This window comes from Crocodylus siamensis, chromosome 1 (genome assembly GCF_052110815.1).
Source record: "Crocodylus siamensis isolate JL-2025a chromosome 1, ASM5211081v1, whole genome shotgun sequence".
Taxonomy (NCBI): domain Eukaryota; kingdom Metazoa; phylum Chordata; order Crocodylia; family Crocodylidae; genus Crocodylus; species Crocodylus siamensis.
The window spans coordinates 26,636,602-26,655,585 of record NC_143395.1 but is presented as its reverse complement, the minus strand read 5'-3'; the positions used below and the strand labels follow the sequence as shown (position 1 = coordinate 26,655,585).

The 18,984-nt window shown below is 43.0% G+C and overlaps 2 protein-coding genes across 4 annotated transcripts in view; one reads left to right on the top strand and one right to left on the bottom strand.

Moving 5' to 3' along the window:
* Positions 1-24: 24 nt before the first annotated feature.
* On the bottom strand, positions 25-10,010 carry ITGB1BP1 (integrin subunit beta 1 binding protein 1). 3 transcript variants are annotated; one of them, XM_090032417.1, is made up of 7 exons: positions 9,966-10,010; positions 9,270-9,370; positions 7,581-7,659; positions 6,232-6,368; positions 5,333-5,425; positions 4,346-4,495; positions 25-485 (listed from the first exon to the last, which is right to left on the bottom strand). In XM_090032417.1, the coding sequence occupies exons 2-7, from the start codon at positions 9,339-9,341 to the stop codon at positions 414-416; spliced, it is 603 nt and encodes a 200-aa protein (XP_089888543.1). In that variant the 5' UTR covers positions 9,342-9,370; positions 9,966-10,010; the 3' UTR covers positions 25-413. The 3 variants fall into 3 exon arrangements, with proteins under 3 accessions (XP_089888543.1, XP_089888551.1, XP_089888561.1); XM_090032425.1 differs by lacking the exon at positions 9,966-10,010 and adding an exon at positions 9,709-9,744; XM_090032435.1 differs by lacking the exons at positions 7,581-7,659; positions 9,270-9,370; positions 9,966-10,010 and having other exon boundaries at positions 5,333-5,421.
* Positions 10,011-10,017: 7 nt separating this feature from the next.
* The window catches only part of CPSF3 (cleavage and polyadenylation specific factor 3), a 39,462-nt gene continuing 30,495 nt past the window's right edge, over positions 10,018-18,984 (top strand). Inside the window, exons 1-3 of the mRNA XM_090032383.1 lie at positions 10,018-10,194; positions 16,323-16,386; positions 18,211-18,308. Coding sequence (XP_089888509.1) covers positions 10,124-10,194; positions 16,323-16,386; positions 18,211-18,308 — 233 coding nt within the window. The 5' untranslated portion in view covers positions 10,018-10,123. The remainder of the gene's footprint in view (positions 10,195-16,322; positions 16,387-18,210; positions 18,309-18,984) is intronic.

Sequence of the window (18,984 nt, the reverse complement as noted above, 5' to 3'; positions counted from 1 at the left end):
TAAGCAGAAACAACAGTCACGATATCTGTTTTGCATGCAGCAGTTAGAAGACAATGTCAGACTTTTATTTTATATTCCTGTACAAAATACTATTTGTGGTACAAGCTTCACAATTAGAAAAAAAAGCCAGCATTATTCATAAATTTATGAGCTGGAAGATGATGTCTGAAACCCGAAATGACTTCTTTAGGTAAGTCAGACTTGAGCTGTCATTTTCTAATGATTGCAGACCAATATACAAAATTGTGTGGCTCTCCTTGGTGCAGTGTTAATGATCCTGGTCAAGCAGTGAGAGAGTTCACACCTGTTCCATTCTGAAAAGCTTGATTTAGTCAGTTTTGTCACAAAAGGGGGCTGCCCTTCTCCTCAGTACAAAGCATTCTTAAACCATCCCATATGACAGCTGAAGAAATTCAAGACTTCTCTGATGTTAAAACAGAGTCAAAGGCTGTTGACAATACCTTGCAGAGGGCCTGTGCTTGTTCCTACATTTTATAAGAATAAAAAGAAGTCAATGAATTATTCTCAGAAAGGATTTAGCTTAAATGCTCTTATACAGTACATGTTCCTGCTAGAATTTTCTGCTGTAGCTATTGTATTATGAAATATTATGGGGGAAAAAAGACTCATTCATGTGTGTGATGTGCAACTGGCTCTGCCAAGATCTTTCAGTATAGAGTAACTTAGCAGTCAAGCTCTATAGAATTCAAGTTAGTTTGCAGTCATCTGAGGGGTATAAAACTTTTTTGTTTGAAAAAGTCAATTCAGCACTGTTACCTGTAATACTATCTGTACTTACAGTGTAATCCTGAGAACCCTGGTCTCCAAATCATCCTCAAAGTTTAGTGGCATGGTAATTGGATCTCATGTACTACCATAATGCCCTGAAAATAACTACCTCCCTTATTTTAGTTAGACATGTAGGCGAAAAAACTTCCTACTTGTTAAGCAGTGCTGTGTGGTACTGAAAGTTTCTGCTTGCTCCCTCCCAGTAGAGCTAAAAAAGCTAAATGCTATCTTTGCACGTGCATGAAAACTTATGTCAAACCACTAGCATTATTCATAGATTCAGACTGTAAGGCTGGAAGAGACCATGGAAGATCATAGGGTCCAGCCCCCTGCACCAAGCAGGAAAGATAACTGGGGGTCAGGTGACCCCAGCAAGATGACCGTCCAGTCTCCTCTTGAAGATTTCCAGGGTAGGTGATTGCACCACCGTGGGAGGCAGCTTATTCCACAGTCTGGACACCTGACTGTGAAGAAGTTTTTCCTAATGTTCAGTCTGAAATGGTCTTCCAGGAGTTTGTGACCATTACTCCTAGTTTTCCCTTGGGTGCCCTGGTGAGCAGTTGCTCACCAAGCCCTTGATGTACTCTCCTAGTGTAGCAACAAGCTGCTACCAGGTCCCCTCTCAGCTTTCTTTTCCTCAGGCTGAAGAGTCCCAGATCCCTCAGCCTTTCCTTGTATGGCTTGCTGTGTAGGACTCTGATCATACAGGTGCCTATTCTTTGGACTCTCTCAAGCTTTACCACGTCTTTGTTAAAGTGCGGTGCCCAGAACTGTACACAGTACTCCAGCTGCGGTCTCACCAGTGCTGAGTAGAGCAAAAGAATCACCTTCTTGGTTTTGCTGGAGATGCGTCAATTGATGCATGCTGGAGTATTATTTGCCCTACTGGCTACAGCATCACACTGCTGGCTCATGTTCATACTACTGTGGTTTACTATTACCCCCAGGTCCCTTTCATTCATGGTGCTAGTCAGTTTGGTGCCACCAAGCCTGTAGGTGTGTTGGGGGTTGCTTGTCCCAAGGTGGAGCACTTTACACTTCTGGTCATTGAACTTCACCAGATTCCGATCCACCCAACTTACTAGCCTGTATCTGTAGCCTATCTTTAAGCATGACCACACTTCCCCATAACTTGGTGTCGTCCATGAACTTGGCGAGTGAGCTCTTCAACCCGCATCCAAATTGTTCATAAAGAAGTTGAAAAGTACTGGACCAATCACCGACCCCTGCGGGACACCGCTGCTCACTTCTCGCCAGGATGATGCATATCCATTCACTATGACTCTCTGGGTCCCATCCTGCAGCCAGTTTCTCACCCACCTGACCTTCACAGAGTTTAGCCCACAATCCTGCAATTTTCTCACAAGGACATTGTGGGATCCTAGATCAAATGCCTTTGGAAGTCTAGGTATACAATGTCAACCTACTCTCATGTCCAGGTGGCAAGTTGCCTGGTCATAGACGGAAATGAGGTTGGTAAGGCAAGACCTGCCCACAATGAAGCCATGCTATCATTTAGAATCTTACCTTCTGCAAGCTTATCGCAGATAGACTTCTTGATTAACTTTTCTAGGATTTTCCCTAGGATGGAAGTTAGTCTCACTGGCCTATAGTTACCTGGGTCCTCCCTTCTGCCCTTCTTGTGGATGGGCACAACATTGGCCCTCTTCCAGTCCTCAGGGACTTCTCCAGAGTGCTAGGAGTTGTGGAAGAGTTTCACCAGGGGTTCCACAATGACTTCAGCCAGTTCCTTCAGCACTCTCAAAGGAAGATCATCTAATCCCACTGACCTGTATTTGTCTAATTTTTTAATTGGTCATATACCAATTCTATGGCAATAGTAGGAAGGCAATTAGTCCTACTGTGCTCATCTACCTGGCGTGGTTTTCCCCTTGTTCTGGTGAAAGACTGAGGCAAGGTAGTCATTCAGTTTTCTCCTGGATGCCAGTAACCAGCTCTCCTGAGTTGCTAAGCAATGGCCACGCACTCCCATTTGTTTTCCTCCTGTTCCTTATGTACCTAAAGAAGGGCTTCCTGTTGTCCTTGATTCCCATTGCTAATTTAAGTTTAGTCGCTGCTTTAGGCTTTCTTATCGATTCCCTGAAAATATGGGCCATCATGGAATAGTCCTCTTTGGGGCCCGCCCCAAGCTTCCATGGTCTATAAGCCTCTTTCTTCTTTCTTAAGAGGACCGTGATTTCCCTGTTTAGCCAAGAGGGCTTCCCAGCCCTTCTGTTACTGTTTCTCTGCGTGGCAATGGACTTCCTTTGTGCTTCAAGGATTGTGTCCTTAAGGAACAACAACTCTTCGTGCATACCTTTTGCCTTCGGACCCTGGTCTCACAGCACTTCCCCTACTAGTGACCTAAACGCACTGAAATTTGCATTTTTGAAGTCTAAAACTTCAATCCTGCTATCAGGATTGTCTGCCTTATGTCAGACAGTGAACATGATGGTTTCATGGTTGCTGTTGCCCAGACTTCGCTCTACATTTAAGTCTGTCACCAGGTCGTCTCCTTTGGCTAGGACCAAGTCTAGCAGATCGTCATCTCTGGTTGGCCTACGCACCTCCTGAGTCAGGAAGGGCTCCTCAACACAGGTCAGGAAGGATTGTAATCGATCCAACTTGGCCTAGTGTTCCCCCCCGATGCCTGGATAATTAAAATCACCCATGACAACCACATCACATGCACAGTCAATTCTCGGGTGAACTTCATATTGAATTCCTCCCCCTGATTGGTGGTCTGCAGTATACAGCTACAGTTAGGTCTCTCTCCCTGCATACCCCCCCTCCCCCCGCAACTTAACCCAGAGGGTTTCAAGATGTATATTTCTGGATCCAATGTCAGCCTCCAAGGAGGTAAACTGCTCTTTCACAGAGAGCAATGTTTCCACCTTTCTTTCCTACATGGTCCCTTTTCTGTAGAGTGTAGCTCTCCATAGCAATGCTCCAGCATTACCTGTGCCCAGGGGGGACAGCACAGCCTTTCACTGCTTTTGAATGTCTAAAATAGGGATGTCAAACTTGGGGCCTGTGGAACAATGTTGTTTGACCCCTGCAACTTGTACAGGGGCCAGGAACTTGGAGGCAGGACAGGGAGCCTCACTGGCAATGAGTATCAGTGGTGGGGGACAGACAATGGCTGCACTAACTGCCACTTGCCATGCTGCCAACGGTGTATTCCAGATCTGGGCTGGCAATAGCCTGGCAGCCCAAATCTGGCTCAAGGGGTGAGTTTGATACCTCTGGCCTAGAACAATAATCAAAAAGATGTTACTTGAAGAATTTAAGGAAGCCTTTCCCTAGAGAGTAACAAATAGTGATTTTTAGACCAAAGTTAATCAGAATATTTATCTCTGAAAGTGGAGGCTATTCTTTGAAGTCACATAATCTTCCTTGTGCTAGAATGGTTGTACCTTAACTGTCCTACCCAACTGTGCAGAACATAAGGAAAGGTTCAGAAACCTCACAGATAAAGACAACGTTGTCCTAGAAGGCCAAATCAGACAAAAATACACTGATCCCTTCACCCATTAGTGTAAACAAATTGTCTTACCAGACTATTACATTGGTATAACCAGAGACTGAATTCTTCATAACTTGCATCTGTTGTCTTCAAAGCCAATAAACTCTTGCCGGCTCCAAGACCATCATCATAGCAGACCATCCTCACAATTAAATACAGAGCATGTCTATGTAACACATCCTGCAACCAAGTAGCAAAAGAGATTTTCTGAAACAGTGCAAACAGTACTATTTAAATGTCTTGTATGCTTTGAACTGCCTTTTGCAAGACTTTAATATATTTCAGAAAAGAATCTTTAGCTTGACTTATTTACTTAAGAGAAGCTTACATGCCCCTGGTAACAGCTTTTATGACACGTCTGACTCTTTGAGAAAAGGTAAAGGATAAAAATGCTGTTGTAGTGATTGTGATAGGACAAAAAACAAAACAGAAATAGGGTCAAATAAACTGGGGAAAAATATCTTGTATCCCTATGTCAGTTCATTTCTTTAATTGGAAGATAAGCCATTCAAGATGCAAAACACTGGCTTTTAAATTCTTACCTAGAAATCCTGGAACACTGTGCTTAGTAAAAATGATATATTCTTAACTTAATCTGGAATGCAGTTTATTTTTCTCTGCATCAAATACAAGCAATATCATATCTATAAAGGTCCAATGGCTATTAAGTTTCTAAACTACAAATTGATGTCAGTGGGGTGGCACCAGTACAAAGACCAAAAAAAAAGCAAGTGCAAACTGCTTTAGTCTTTATCAACGTGTCTCTTTCAGGCTGAAGTCAGAAAAGCAATGGATAAAAGGTTTAATTTAGATACCATAGCAAGGATCTGTCACCTTCTTGAAAGTGCAATGGGATTTAAATAACATGGTCTCACACATGTAAGACACCTTTCATCCAGTACCTGCTAGCTTGGATGAAAGGTGTGACTGTGGAAGGACTGCAGGACCAGAGGCAGTGCTATTCCAGAATTCCCCAAATTCCACCCAAAAAATAATAATTTGAGAAGATTTGCTTACATACTGATCTGATGTTGAGACTTTAATACCATATTTGGAAACTCCCATAATAAACTCCTCTTCACTGGGAACAAAAGGTAACTTTCCATCTTGCTTTGAAAGAAAAAAAACCAACCTTTAATGTACAGAAGTGACAGTGAATATACACAACATATGGCCTTCATTTGCTTTGTTACATTTACTTCAGCTTAAATCAGTATTCACTTTTCCCCCATCCTTAGTGCATGGAATATAGGTGCTATGCTTGGCTTTGTCCTGCAAAATTGTAAAAATGTCTTTCTCCCCCCGGCCCAATGCTGCAGTTCATCCAGCTATTCAGGGGTGAGAAAAGACATTCTGAAGAATGAGGCTTCTTATGTTACCTTGGTGTGTTTGTCCTATGAGTCAACTACCTTATGAGACGAAAGCCATGTGGGGAAAGCAACATTAGCACCAGTTTAGTGTGCACTCATGCAGGTAATGCTTGTTGCAAGACTGGGAACGTGTGCAAGTGGCTATGTACTAGCATTGCAAACGCCTTGTTTCTGAAGTCCAAGGGGCAGTTAAAGCTTTAACTGACCTTGTGAAGAGAATCCTGATTAATCTTTTAATAAAAGAAGCTATTGATTGTGTAAGTACCATAGATTCTGTTCTGGCTCTCGTATCACAAAATCTTAAGTGACCAAGAGTAGTCAGGATCCCTTTTTTTCTTTCTGATGCTACTTAGGTAGTCCCACCACTTCCTGCAGATCTGCCCTTTGAAGGCACACCCTTCCACCACTAGCTAGGGCTTCCTTATTAAAACTGCACATATCGCTACAGTAAATTACTTGTCTAGATTTTGGCTGTCAGATCATAATAGAAGATGGCAGGAAGAAATATCAGTTTAATATGTTCCAACACATTCATAACACACTTACCTGTGCAACATCTATGTAATTTATCAAGTCCAAGGGCCCTTCCAGATTTTTGCTCTCCTCAAGTTTCAGTTTTTCAATGGCACCAACATACTTAACTCTAAATTCTGCACAGGTATCTGAATTACTGTTGCTTTGTCCTATAAAGAAATGGTAGTGTAAAAGTGATATAGTCATGACCTGAAATGGACCTGACAAAGAATGTCTTGCTCTTGAAAGCTTTTCTGACTTTATCCCAACTACAGAGTTGGTCCAGTAAGAGAGATCCCGCTAAGAAATCTTTGCTTCTCCTATAAGGAAAGAAATATAATTTGGAACAATCATTCTACCCAAACAGTAATCCTATTCTTTTGGTGCCAGGAAATATTACTTTCTTAGAATCATAGAAAAATAGGGATGGAAAGGACTTCAACTGATCATCTAGTTCAACCCCCTGCTCAAAGCAGGACTATCCCCAACTAAGTCATCCCAGCCAGGGTTTTATCGAGCCAAGCCTTAAAAACTTCCAAGAATGGAGATTCCATCACCTCCCTAGGTAGCCTGTTCCAGTGCTTCACCACCCTCCTAGTGAGAGAGTTTTTCTTTAATATCCAACTTAAATCCTCCCTTGCTCCATGTTCTGTTACCTGCCACCACTGAGAACAGTGGTGAACCAAACAGAACCTTGTTCTGTTACCGGCCACTACTGAGAACAGAACCACTGAAAGTCCACTGTTTACCATGTCTGCTGACAGTCCTCTTCAAAGCCGTATGTGGAAAAATTACATGAATGAGGGTTAGCACACTGTTGGATAGTTGAGGACAATTCCTAAATGGCAAAACTGTGCTTTCAGAGATGAGAACGTTAAATCTTTTTGCTACTGTTGTAGCCATATTAAGTTGCTTATCAGGTATTTCCTCTCTGTGCTTTGGTTTGGTGATCATGTATCTAATGCAAAGCCAGGTCCCTGTGTCCAAAACCTGCTCTGAAGTTCTGAGTCAACAGAAACACTCAGTGACCGTTACCTCAAACACGGGAACAGTTTTCTATCTCAGCAGAACTTCACTCCCAGGGCCTAATATACACTGTATATCAGGTCCATGCCTGCTGCTGCACCTCTTTACACCTCACTTCTGACCACTGTCCCCGGTTCTGCTATACTTTTTGTGCAACTTCTTTATGGCTCTCCACTTCAACTTGCACCTCACGTGCTCTGACTGGGCAAATGCTTGTCAGGAGACAAACTGATAGCTCAACTGGCCATGTAAATGTGTAATTCATAACTTGAATATACATTTTTCATTTCCTTCTCCAACACATATTTATAAATCAATCTCCTTCTGGTGAGTCTATCACAGTTCTGGTCACGTACCTGAACTTTTAGTGGAGTCTGTATCTAGACTGGCAACAGTACTAGATCTGGAAAGTCCACCAAGACTGGAGTCTACGGACTAGTTAAAGGGGGAGAAAAGCAGCAATATGTTAAAAACATTTTAACAATTGACCTTGAGCTTTTCTACCCCATACATTTCGTTAGCATCTTAATTCATGCTTTTCTACCCCATACATTTCATTAGCATCTTAACTCATGTCTTAATCTATTTAAAAGCGATCAGATCAATCCAATGAAACAAGGCCAAAAAACTCTCAGAAGAGTTTCTCAGAAGGATTAATATAATAGTTTTCTAGGCATGAATTATCCTGTCTTGGTCTCATTTACAATGATGTAAACTACAAGTGGGTTTAATGAAGTCCAAAAACATTTTGAAAAAAGTGGACAAAAATTCAGCAAAAATGAACTTTAAAGAAGTTGCCTGCAATTTTTTTCCTTTCACTGTAACATCACCTTTGGGAAATTGGCAAGCGCATACCTGCCATTAGTATTTGAAGCGATATGACCTTTAGCAATGGGATGTATATTAGAAATACCAGGCATTTCAGGAAATCTGGAAGACTGAATTCATTATTCTTAACACTGATGTTTGACAGACTATACTTATTGGCTGTCAAACCTTCCACTTTGAAGAGTTTTAAAGAAATGATGCATAAAATAGAGGCAGTCTTTTTGTTAATCTGTTCGGAAGAACCAAATTCAATAACATATTGCAATGCTGCTGTGAAAGGTCTTGTTAATAATTAGTAATATGGAAAAAAGTGCATGTTTCCTACAAACTCCTTTTCTTGTGCTGTCAGAAAGCTGTCATATTTGAAGGCATAGCTGCTGAACTTAGTAGCAAGTTACTGGCCACACAGTGGAAAAAGAACATGCTAAACACTCAACTGCTCATTCTAGTTTTGCTTTCCTTTACAAAGAAAGCAAACCAAGTTGTTAATTTCATGAAAAGATATTAACATGAACTAGCCTGAATAAGGCAGCCAACTGACGGATGAAAAAAATTACTTGCTATACATGAACATTGTGCTTCCTATTCTATATGCCAAAAGATACAGTCTACAATGAGAAACTTGCATTCTGAAAGATGCTAACTAGTTGCAATAGACTAGTTACAATTATTTCATTGGTCATTCAAGGTCAAATACTAATTTCAGAAAATAAATGTGGACTGGATCCAATAATCCAATGCGCAAAAAGCAAATTTATGTAGAATGTTGTTAATTTCATCCATCAACAAAGCTGATCAAATCCACCCTGAGAAGATGTGTGGCTAGATCCTTTGAAATGCCCAACTAGCACACTCTTTCCATACTTTTTACACAGCATTCAGCTTGGCCCGTGAAGAGTTGTATGTCCAAAAAAAAGGTCTCCTGCATTGGCACTATGCTGCAATGATCTATCATCATTTCTTAACTGGAAAATGCAGACTGTGTTAAGTCTATCAGGCAATCTCCTCATCAGGTCACCTTAGGACAAGGTGTTATATTGGTTATCTCAAAACACAACTTTAAGGACAGGTGAAACAGAAAATATTCTCTCACTTGCAGTCTGCCATTTCATGAACGTCCCACTTCTAACATCACCTCTGAATGAACCACACAACCATATGATCACAGCAGACAAAACTGTTCTACAGACTGACGCTACAGACCAACTTCAGCTTACCTTACTCTTGGTACTGATTTCACTACTTTGTGAGCTGCTGCTGCTGTGTCGTTTTTTCCCTTTTCTGAACATTTTTCACCATAATTAGATCGAAGACAATTCTACAAGAGAGATGGGAAAAACGGGTCCTGTGACACTGCCAGGATCAGTCAATACCCAGACACCCGCATGGACTCTGTATCTAAACTTAGAAGCCACTTGACCCATGATTTTTGAAGACAGACCTAGGAATCAAAACTGGTCCCACCTCTTCCTACTCTGCTACTTCAACAAAATACTACTAAGTTCTTTTTGTCTGGGTTCCTCTATGTGTAAGAACAGGAAGGACTATAACTTAACGGCCTGGTTCAAAAAACTGCTGCAAGGATAATTTTCTAAAATAAATAATGCAGTTTGAACAGGGTGCACATAAGTAAAGTAGCCGATTAAACAGGTTTACTCAATGACAAGCTTTAGAGCAGCGGCTCTCAACCAGGCTGAGCTGCGGCACCCTGGGCTGTCACAGGATCCTTTTAAGGGGTTCACGGCCCGGGCCGCAAGGCCCCTCCCCCCCGCGCTGTGCCCACCAGGCCCCTCCCCCCGGCCTCATTCTGGCGGCAGAGGGCAGCGCCGGGCCTCGGCCTAGGTCGCTGCTCCAACCCGCGAGATGGGGACAGTAATGGGGACGACGCCCCGAATAAGCAACAACCTCCTCACCTCAGCAACCGGTCTCGGCAACCGGAAGTAACTTTTCACTTCCGGTTCTCCCCTCCGCTGGACTTCCGGTTCCCCCCCTCGGCCCGGAGGCTGCCGGGGGCGCCGCGTGCGGGTGCCGGCGAGGGACATAGCGCGCCGCTTCATGTCCGTTCGTCGCGATGTCGGCGAAGAGGAAGGCCGATGCCATGATCCCGGCCGAGGAGAGCGACCAGCTGCTTATCCGGCCCCTGTGAGTGGGTGGCGGGGCGCTGGGGGAAATGGGGCCTGAGGCGTTCTCAGCCCTCCGGGGCTGCTTGATGCAAGCGGCGGGGGCCCAGCAGCTGCGCCGGCTTCTTTGGCCCTTGTTCGACGCCTTCACCTCCCGCCTGGCCCCCGGGCCACCCCTGCCCTGGTCTTCGTAAAAGAAGTCTTTAGCAGCGCTGCGCTGAGGCCTGAGGAGGGGCTGGGGCTGGGGCTGGGGCTGTCGCTGTCGCTGTCGCTGTCTACGGCCAGCTGCGCGGAGCGGGGCTGTGCTCTTGGCACAGTGAAAAATGGGGTTTGGTGTTTTGTGCTGAGCCCTGTGAGTGCGAGAGAGCTGAGGCGATGGCTGCTGGCCTGAGGAAAGGAACAGTGAAAGCCTGCCTGGACCTGTCTTGACTCTGTGTGTCGGTCCAATAAAAGCTTTCCTGCACAAGAGCTCTTGCCTTTCACATTGAGCTTGTGATCTGTCTTCTTCTTGGGCACCCTGATGACCAGCCAGTGATGTATCCCCCTCCCTCTGCACTGGCGTGTGGTCTTTCTTTCCTAGGACTGACATGGGACTTTGGAAAACTACTGAACTGTCTTTGTCATCTGCAGCCCAGGTCTGTACTTTATCAAAATGATCTTATTAGAGCTCAGCTCGCATCTCTTCCAAAATCAGAAAGTCTTGTTATCCATGTAAACCCTGTTCTTAGGTAAATGATGTCAACTCTGGTGTGACTGCACTTATTTTTTTGATGCATCTTGGGTCAGTCATGCAGACCTGGGCTTCACTGCCAGTAATGACTACCTTAACCCTGAAACTTCAAACTTTTTTATTTAAAAAGGAGGGTGGGGGAGGTTATAGATCACAAGCACACATTTTGGCTGCTTCCTAACACTGATTACTAGGGGTGCACTGATTCATAGACGCTAGGATCAGAAGGGCCCTCCACACATCATCGAGTCTGACTCTGCCTAGGCAGGAAAGAGTGCTGGGGTCAGCCTTCTCTTAAAGACCCCGAAGTTAGGGGAGAGCACCACCTCCCTTGGAAGCCCATTCCAAATTTTGCCCACCCTCACTGTGAAGAAGTTTTTCCCGATATCTAGCCTAAATCTGTTCTCTGTCAGTTTGTGACCGTTGTTCCTTGTTACCCCAAGAGGCGTCCTGGTGAACAAAGCATCTCTGATCCCTTGCTGCGTCCCCCTAATGAATTTGTAGGCAGCCACAAGATCACCTCTTAGCCTTCTCTTGCAGAGGCTGAAGAGGTCCACGTCCCTCAGTCTCTTCTCATTGGGCTTGTCCTGTAAGCCCCTAACCATACGAGTGGTCCTCCTCTGGACCCTCTCAAGTCTATCAACATCCTTGAAGTACGGCACCCAACTGCTGTCTGACCAATGCCACATAGAGGGGGAGTATCACCTCCTTGGATGTATCTGTTGGTGAATGATAAAATGCAGTTAGCTTTGCTAATGATTTTGTCACACTGATGACTCATGTTCGTCTTGGAGTCCATTAGGACTCTGAGATCCCTTTCCATTTCTGTGCTGCTGAGAAGCTCACTTCCTAGCCAGTAGGCATGCTGGATATTGTTGCGCCCTAGGTGCAGCACTCTGTACTTGTCCTTGTTGTACTGCATCCTATTATGTACTGCCCACTTTTCCAACCTGTCCAGGTCTGCCTGCAATCATTCCCTACCCTCTGGAGTGTGCACTTCACCCCACAAAATAGTATCATCTGCAAACTTGGACAGAGTACACTTCACACCCACATCCAAGTTACTGATGAAGATATTGAAGAGTACAGGTCCAAGGACCGAACTTTGTGGGACCCCACTACCCACATCCTTTTAGGTCAATACCGACCCATCAACTACCATTCTCTGGGTACGACCGCTAGGCCAATCTGCTACCCACCAGATATGTAAACATCTATGTCACAGTCTCTGAATTTATTTCTGAGAATGGGATGAGGTACCATATCAAAGGCCTTCCTAAAATCCAAGAAAACAACATCCACCTCTACTCCTGCGTCTGAGTGTTTTGTGACCCTGTCATCAAATGAAACCAGATTGGTCAGGCATGATCTACCTACTACAAATCTATGCTGGTTTCCTTGCTGCATTGTTTTTCCTGCTGGACTCCCACAGAGATGATCCTTCATAATCTTTTCAAAGACCTTTCCAAGGATGGAAGTGAGACTGACTGGCGTATAATTACTCAGATCCTCCTTCCTCCCTTGCTTCAAAATAGGGACCACATTGGCCCTTTTCCAGTCCTCCGGGACCTGACCCGAGCACCATGGGTGCTCAAACAGCTGTGCCAGTGGTTCTTTTATGACACCAGCAAATTCCTTCAGTACTCTTGGATGCAGCTCATCCAGGCCTGCCTGACTTAAACACATCCAGTCCATCCAAGTGACTCTGCACCAAGTCAGCATCGACAGTTGGTGGGCTGGTGTCCCTCTAATGCCTGTCTAAGAGCCCATTAGGAGACTTATCTTGACCCCTGTTCAGGAATACTGAGGCAAAAAAACTCATTGACTAGCTCATCCTTATTCCCCCTGTCTGTCACTAATTGCTCCTTGTTCAGTAGGGGTCCTATGCTGCCCTGTGCCTTCCTTTTACTCCCTACATACCTATAAAAATGACTTTTTGTTGTCTTCAGTTTATGTTGCCAGCCTCAGCTCTAGTTGCTTTGGCCTTTCTGACTGCCTCCCTGCAAGTGTGGGACAAATAAGTATACTCCTCCTCGGTAGCTTCCTCCTGCTTCCACCGCCTGTATGCCTTCTTTTTTGCCCCTGGGATCCCCTGGATTTCCCTGTTTAGCCAAGGAAGTTTTTTTGGTTTCTTTCCTCCTTTTCCCTTGTACTGGGATAGTCTCCCTCTGCGCCCAAAGGATTGCTTCCTTTAGGAGCAACCACCCTTCGTGGACTCCTGTTTTGCCAATACTCTTATCCTGCAGTGTATCATTGACTAGACTCCCAAGCACACTGAAGTTAGCCTTCCTAAAGTTAAGCACTTCCACCCTATTAGTTACCTTACCCACTCTATGCTGTATGGTGAATTCGATTGATTGGTGGTCAGTGTCCCCAAGGTGACCACGAATTTGCAGCTCCCCTATCAGGTCCTCACCCATAGCCAACACCAAGTCCTGTAAGGTATTCCCCCTAGTGGGACCATATACCTTCTGCATTAGGTGAAGGTCCTGTACGCAGGTTAAGAACCTATGTGAGTGGTTGGGTTTGGCTGACGGTTCCTCCCAGGAGATGTCAGGGTAGTTTAGGTCTCCAATGATAACCACGTCCCTAGACTATATGGCCTCTGAGAGCTGTCTCAAGAATTCCAAGTCTAGCTTTATAAATAGTTGACTATCGGATCGGCATCAGTAAAAGGAGAAATGACGTTATTGGCCATCAGCTTTTTTTTGATTGTAGCCGATAATTACAGTCATGTGCCCAGAGCAGCCTGGAGAGCATGGTCTGGTCCTGCCACCAGCCCAAGCCTGTGGCAGACTACAGGTCCTGGTGAGCATCAGGAGGGAGAGGCGGCAGCAGGGAGCTGTCACAGGACGCCATGCTCAGCTGCAAAGGGACCATTTCCTGCAGTTGCCACCACTGTTGTGGCAATGCCACATGAGCAGCAGGGGTCTGAGTGCTGGGGCTGCCACAGAGATGTTGGGCTGTGCATGGGCAGGTAGGACACTGCACAAGGGACGTTCAGCTCCGCCAGGCACCAGGCGCCTTCGCTCCTTGGCAGCAGTGGTATGCTCTGGGGCTCCAAACGCACCTGGTGCCACTGCCCATGCAAAGGTCTACTCTGCCTGCCCAGGATGGCAGCACAGGCTGCACAGGGAGCAGGGATGCAGGTAGGAGCCATGGGTGAGGGAGTGATGTACGTAAGAATGAAGTGGTCACCATCTTCCTTATGAGGGCCAGAGCAGGCAGTAGGCATGTGTGTGTGTTATAAATACAAAGCAAACAAACAGAAAGTTTTATTTATGTCAGTAGTTTAAAATGCCTTGCACTATTACTAAACATCTGTTATCGATCGGCATTGGCCAACATGGCTGGCTAATCATCGGCTATTGGTATCAGCCAAGAAAATCTTTATCAGTGCACCCTTACTGAGTACTGAGCAGTACAGAATACCATAAGCTGCACAGTCAGGATCTTGCGGCCAGGCTTAAGGTGGTGATAGGGAAGTACCAGGGGGTGAGTTTCCAATCTCCAGTGCTGTTCTTATGCATCTGGGTTTGGTCCTGGAGTCGCAGGAGCTGTCCTTTCTGTTGTATCACCTGCAGAGAATCTCTGCCATTTTGTCATGTCTTACATGGCATCAATATCTTTGCTTCGACAGTTTGACCTGTGTCACAAGACACCAAAGCTATATTTAACTTAAGAATGTTTAACAAAGAATGTTATTGCTCAGATAAAGGTAGCTGTGTAGTGAGTTATCAGAACGAAGGAGATAACTGATTAAAACTTGTGCCTCTGCCAGTGTAGCAAAAAAGAGTTATGGGGAATCTAATCGGTGAGCTTCCAAAATAAATGTAATTGGACCAGTTCTGTTCTGTCATTAATGACAGCATTGTGACCCTCTGGGGAAGTAAAATCTTAGCTCTATGGAAAGATAAAAAGTATTAATAATAGCCCTTAGCTTTGAGTTTCTAGCGATATCCATCACCATAATATCTAGCATGTCAGGATTTAAGTTACTTTTTACTTGAGTGAACTGACATACTACTACCAGTTACAGAATACTGAAATTTAATGGCCTCAGCCAAGCAACATGCAAACATGACGGATACTCTGTGTGAATGTAATGTAATGTAATTTGGTAATCATATGCTTCCTGCACTTGATTATTCTGGGGGGTGTGAGATTTGTACAATCACTAGAAACTTATTTTTCCATCAGATATCATGTTAATCTTTGACTGACTGCCTTTAGTCAGTCAGAGCTGGGCTTTGCAAAGTTGCTGGAGCTATTTCTCAGTTACCTTGATACAAATGTGCAAAACTCACAAATCTATTCAGACTGGTGTAGTCTTAGTGCTCTTATTGAATTCCTCATAATTTCCACGCTGTATTTTAGCAATGAATATACCACCTCCATTTTTCAGTGTTGTGACAGGAATTGAAAACCTCTCAGTGTATATAAAACTGAAAAGGATGGAGACTGGGGGGTTATATTAAAAATGACATGCATTGGAGCTCTTGTCTCCTGAACACTGGTCATATAGAGAGTATTGATTGTCACTTCTGTTTATTGGAAAAATCGTATTTCTCCTTTACTGTTGAGATGCCGTATTAACATCTTTCATTTATTTTGTGAAAGAAAGAATCAATATAAATTATAAATTGAGGGTGTTTCCTGCTAACTTCACAACAATTCTGTGGTAGGCCAATAAAATCTGGATACAGATACAGGTACAGTTGATACAGTTGAAAGCCTCTATACCATATTTAATAATTTAAGGGATAAATTTACCATATCTCAGTTGCTTCACTCAAAAGTAAATCAGCCCCCTTCAGCAAAAGCAAGGTTTCTGCCATAGTAGACTCAAGGCATCCCTTAGAAAATGTTAGCTCTTAGTTTTTACTTGTTTTTTGACTACAGAAAAACTAATAAGAGCAATTATTTTGTTGCAAAGAACGTGGAACACAAGACGTCAGAATTTTTTGACACTTTAGTTCCAATTTGAATGTTCTGGGTTTACCTTATAAATCCATATATAGTTGTTTGTTTACCTGACAGTGCTATTATCCAGTGGTGCTCTGTGGCACCCTGGTTGAGAATGGCTGGATTCATGACCTTCCTAAATCACCTTCAGTTTTATTTTTCTCTGATTCTGTAATTGTTAATGAATCAAAAAAAGAGAGGCCAGAGCCATTTTGCTGGAGTAAGTCTCCTGTGTGCTGTTTTGGATAGAATTACAGTTTGACTTGACAGAATTACACTGTACACACATTGTAAGCACCCTATTGTTTTGCAGTCAGTATGGTACATTACAGTGTAATTAGTCCTGCAGCAGTCATTGAAAGGTGCAGTTCAGTACAGTGTTGCAACTAATTGTTTTATGTAAAGTGGGTAGTTGATTTTGTTTCTGGTAACTTTGTCATTGATTTCTTTTACAGAGGTGCTGGGCAAGAAGTAGGAAGATCATGCATTATTTTGGAGTTTAAAGGAAGAAAAATAATGGTAATTGTTATACTATTGTGTTATATTACTAATTTAAATTTTGTTGAAGTTTAAAGGAAGAACAATAATGGTAATTATTTGTAAACACCTTCAGTTACAACTTCTATTGTAGAAAGCTGTCATGGGTAAATCCAGGTTCCTAACTAAAGCTGTGTATCAAAGTTTGCCGCTTCCAGAAGAGATGGATCCTATGGTTGTCACAGGCCAGCTGGGCACTGCGAGGGTATTAGTCACTGGCACAATTCTATCACAGGCCAACTGGGCTGTTTGGTTCAGTTTCAGATCAAGGAGGCAAAGTTGGGAGTGAAGTAAAGGCAAATTTATTATAGCTAACACATACATAACAGTTAACAGAAAGATAAATGTGATAAGCAGATAATGCAGTATTAAAGAGCTAATAGTAAATAATAATAACAGATAATAACAACAGATAGATCAATTCTGTCCTAGGCCAACTGGGCACTGTCAGGGTATTAGCCACTGGGCTGTTTAAAGCAACAGATAGACAGACATTGGTTGGCAACTTATTGATAGTCCTTCAATGCCAGGTATGCATCAGGTGATTCCAGCGGAGTCAGGTGTCCCTGATCGATGCTGTTAGAGGGATTACCGGGGAAGGTCCTTTGATCAGGATCCGATCCTCACTCACACCAGGAGTCCGGGTTCTGGGCATGGAACAGAAATGACCATTCTGTTCCCTCCTTCCTGCTGGTCACCTGATTACGCGCTTTTTATACCTAGTCTTATGCTAATCTGTTGGCTTTAAAGCCACTCATAATGTTGCCCTATAGCTGTTACCCTATGGGATTGAAAGGTGTTAAAAATTATCATAAAAGGTTACCTAGACTCGGGTTTATCCAATAAGCAAGTTACAATGCAGCACCTTTAGGTTTGAAATTGACATTGCTCTGCCTAAGCCCCAACGCTTTTTAGGTTTTCTTTGAATATGCTTTCTTGGGATGTGCTTTCTTGGAATGTGTTGGGTGTGCCAGACAGTTGGATCCAGTTTTATCATCAAGGCTGAACCCTGAGCAAAAAACCATTAAGTCACCTAATCTTATAGCTACAGTTTTGCCTATGGGGCCCAGTCAGTTACACAAACAGTTAATTTTATCATTTTGGTTAAAGTTTTGACAGACAAGTTACATTTGCAGTTTACAAACTTACAAGCTTTATATTAACTAATATTAGCTGTTTAGGCAAAATGCCAAATGTCTCTAAGAAGTACATATTTATTGCTTATTAATCCCTCTGGTTCTGGCCGTCACATATGGTTCCCAAGAACAGTTTAAACAGTGGAAGGACATAAATTCTGAAAGAAAGTTTAGGTATCTATTTATGCTTGTGTGCAGGTGATACCTAGCGTTCAGTGGTTGTCTGTAAATGATACCTAACTTTCAGTGGAGCCTGTATCTATACTTTGTAAACATAGTTTTGAATATAGTCCAAACACCCACATATCTTTGCTTTTCTACTATTGAGCTCAGATGATAAAATCTACACTTAAATACTTTTTTTCAGCTATTTACTCAAAAGGTAGAAGCATGAATAGAGATGTGAAAAGAATCAGAAAAGGTATACAGTTTTCCACTGGGGATATGCTGTATAGACAGACACACTAGCTTAGCTTCTATCATGGAGCTTAATCTTCCAATGTTAAAAATAGTGAATAAACAAAATTAACTTTTCCTACATGATACTGAAGGTCACAAATCATTTGTAACTAAGTTAAATTTAGTAACTTAGTTTGTAAATTAAACTGCATGATTCTCTTTATATGTAGTTTTCTGTTAAGAGTTTCAGTTATTTTTCATCACTTTTCAGCTTGATTGTGGAATCCACCCTGGTCTAGAAGGAATGGATGCCCTTCCTTACATTGACTTGATAGATCCTGCTGAGATTGATCTTCTCTTAATTAGTCAGTAAGTTGCACTTTGAACAAGAATTAGTGCTTTTTAGAGGGTCGATGTAATGTAGGCTCCGACACTGGGAGAAAGCACATGGGGTGACAGTATCTTTTTATTATGTGAACTGGGTCTTAATATCAAACTTTTATCCATCCCTATTACAACTTTGGCTCATGTTTCCTGCTTGTAATCATATAACACTACGTATCTTTACAATGGCAACTTCAGCTGTTCTTCATGTAGAAAACAAGTTTTAGGAAAATTATTGTTTGCATTTTTAGTTTTAATGGAAGTTGTATCTTGCACCAGCAATCAGTGGAAAGGCTTATACACACTTAAATGGAGGTTGGCTCAGGCCCATAATAGTAGCTACCACTGAGAAAGGAGCCAGCTTTATGAAACCAATTAACTTTCCATGAACTACCCATGTTTTAAATACTAGCATTTGGTACAGTGGTTCTAGGGACATTCACCCAAATACATTATGTATTTCTTACACTTGTATCTCAAGAGCCATTCAAATTAGCACTGTAGCACAGTTGAAATCATAGGTAAGTAGGGCTGGAAGGGACCTCATGAGGTCATGTAGTCCAGCCCTCCCCCCCATACTATCCCAGCCTCTCGAACCTGTTCTTGAAAATTTCCAGGGGTGGAGATTGCAAAACTTCTCAGTGATTCTTTAATGATTCCT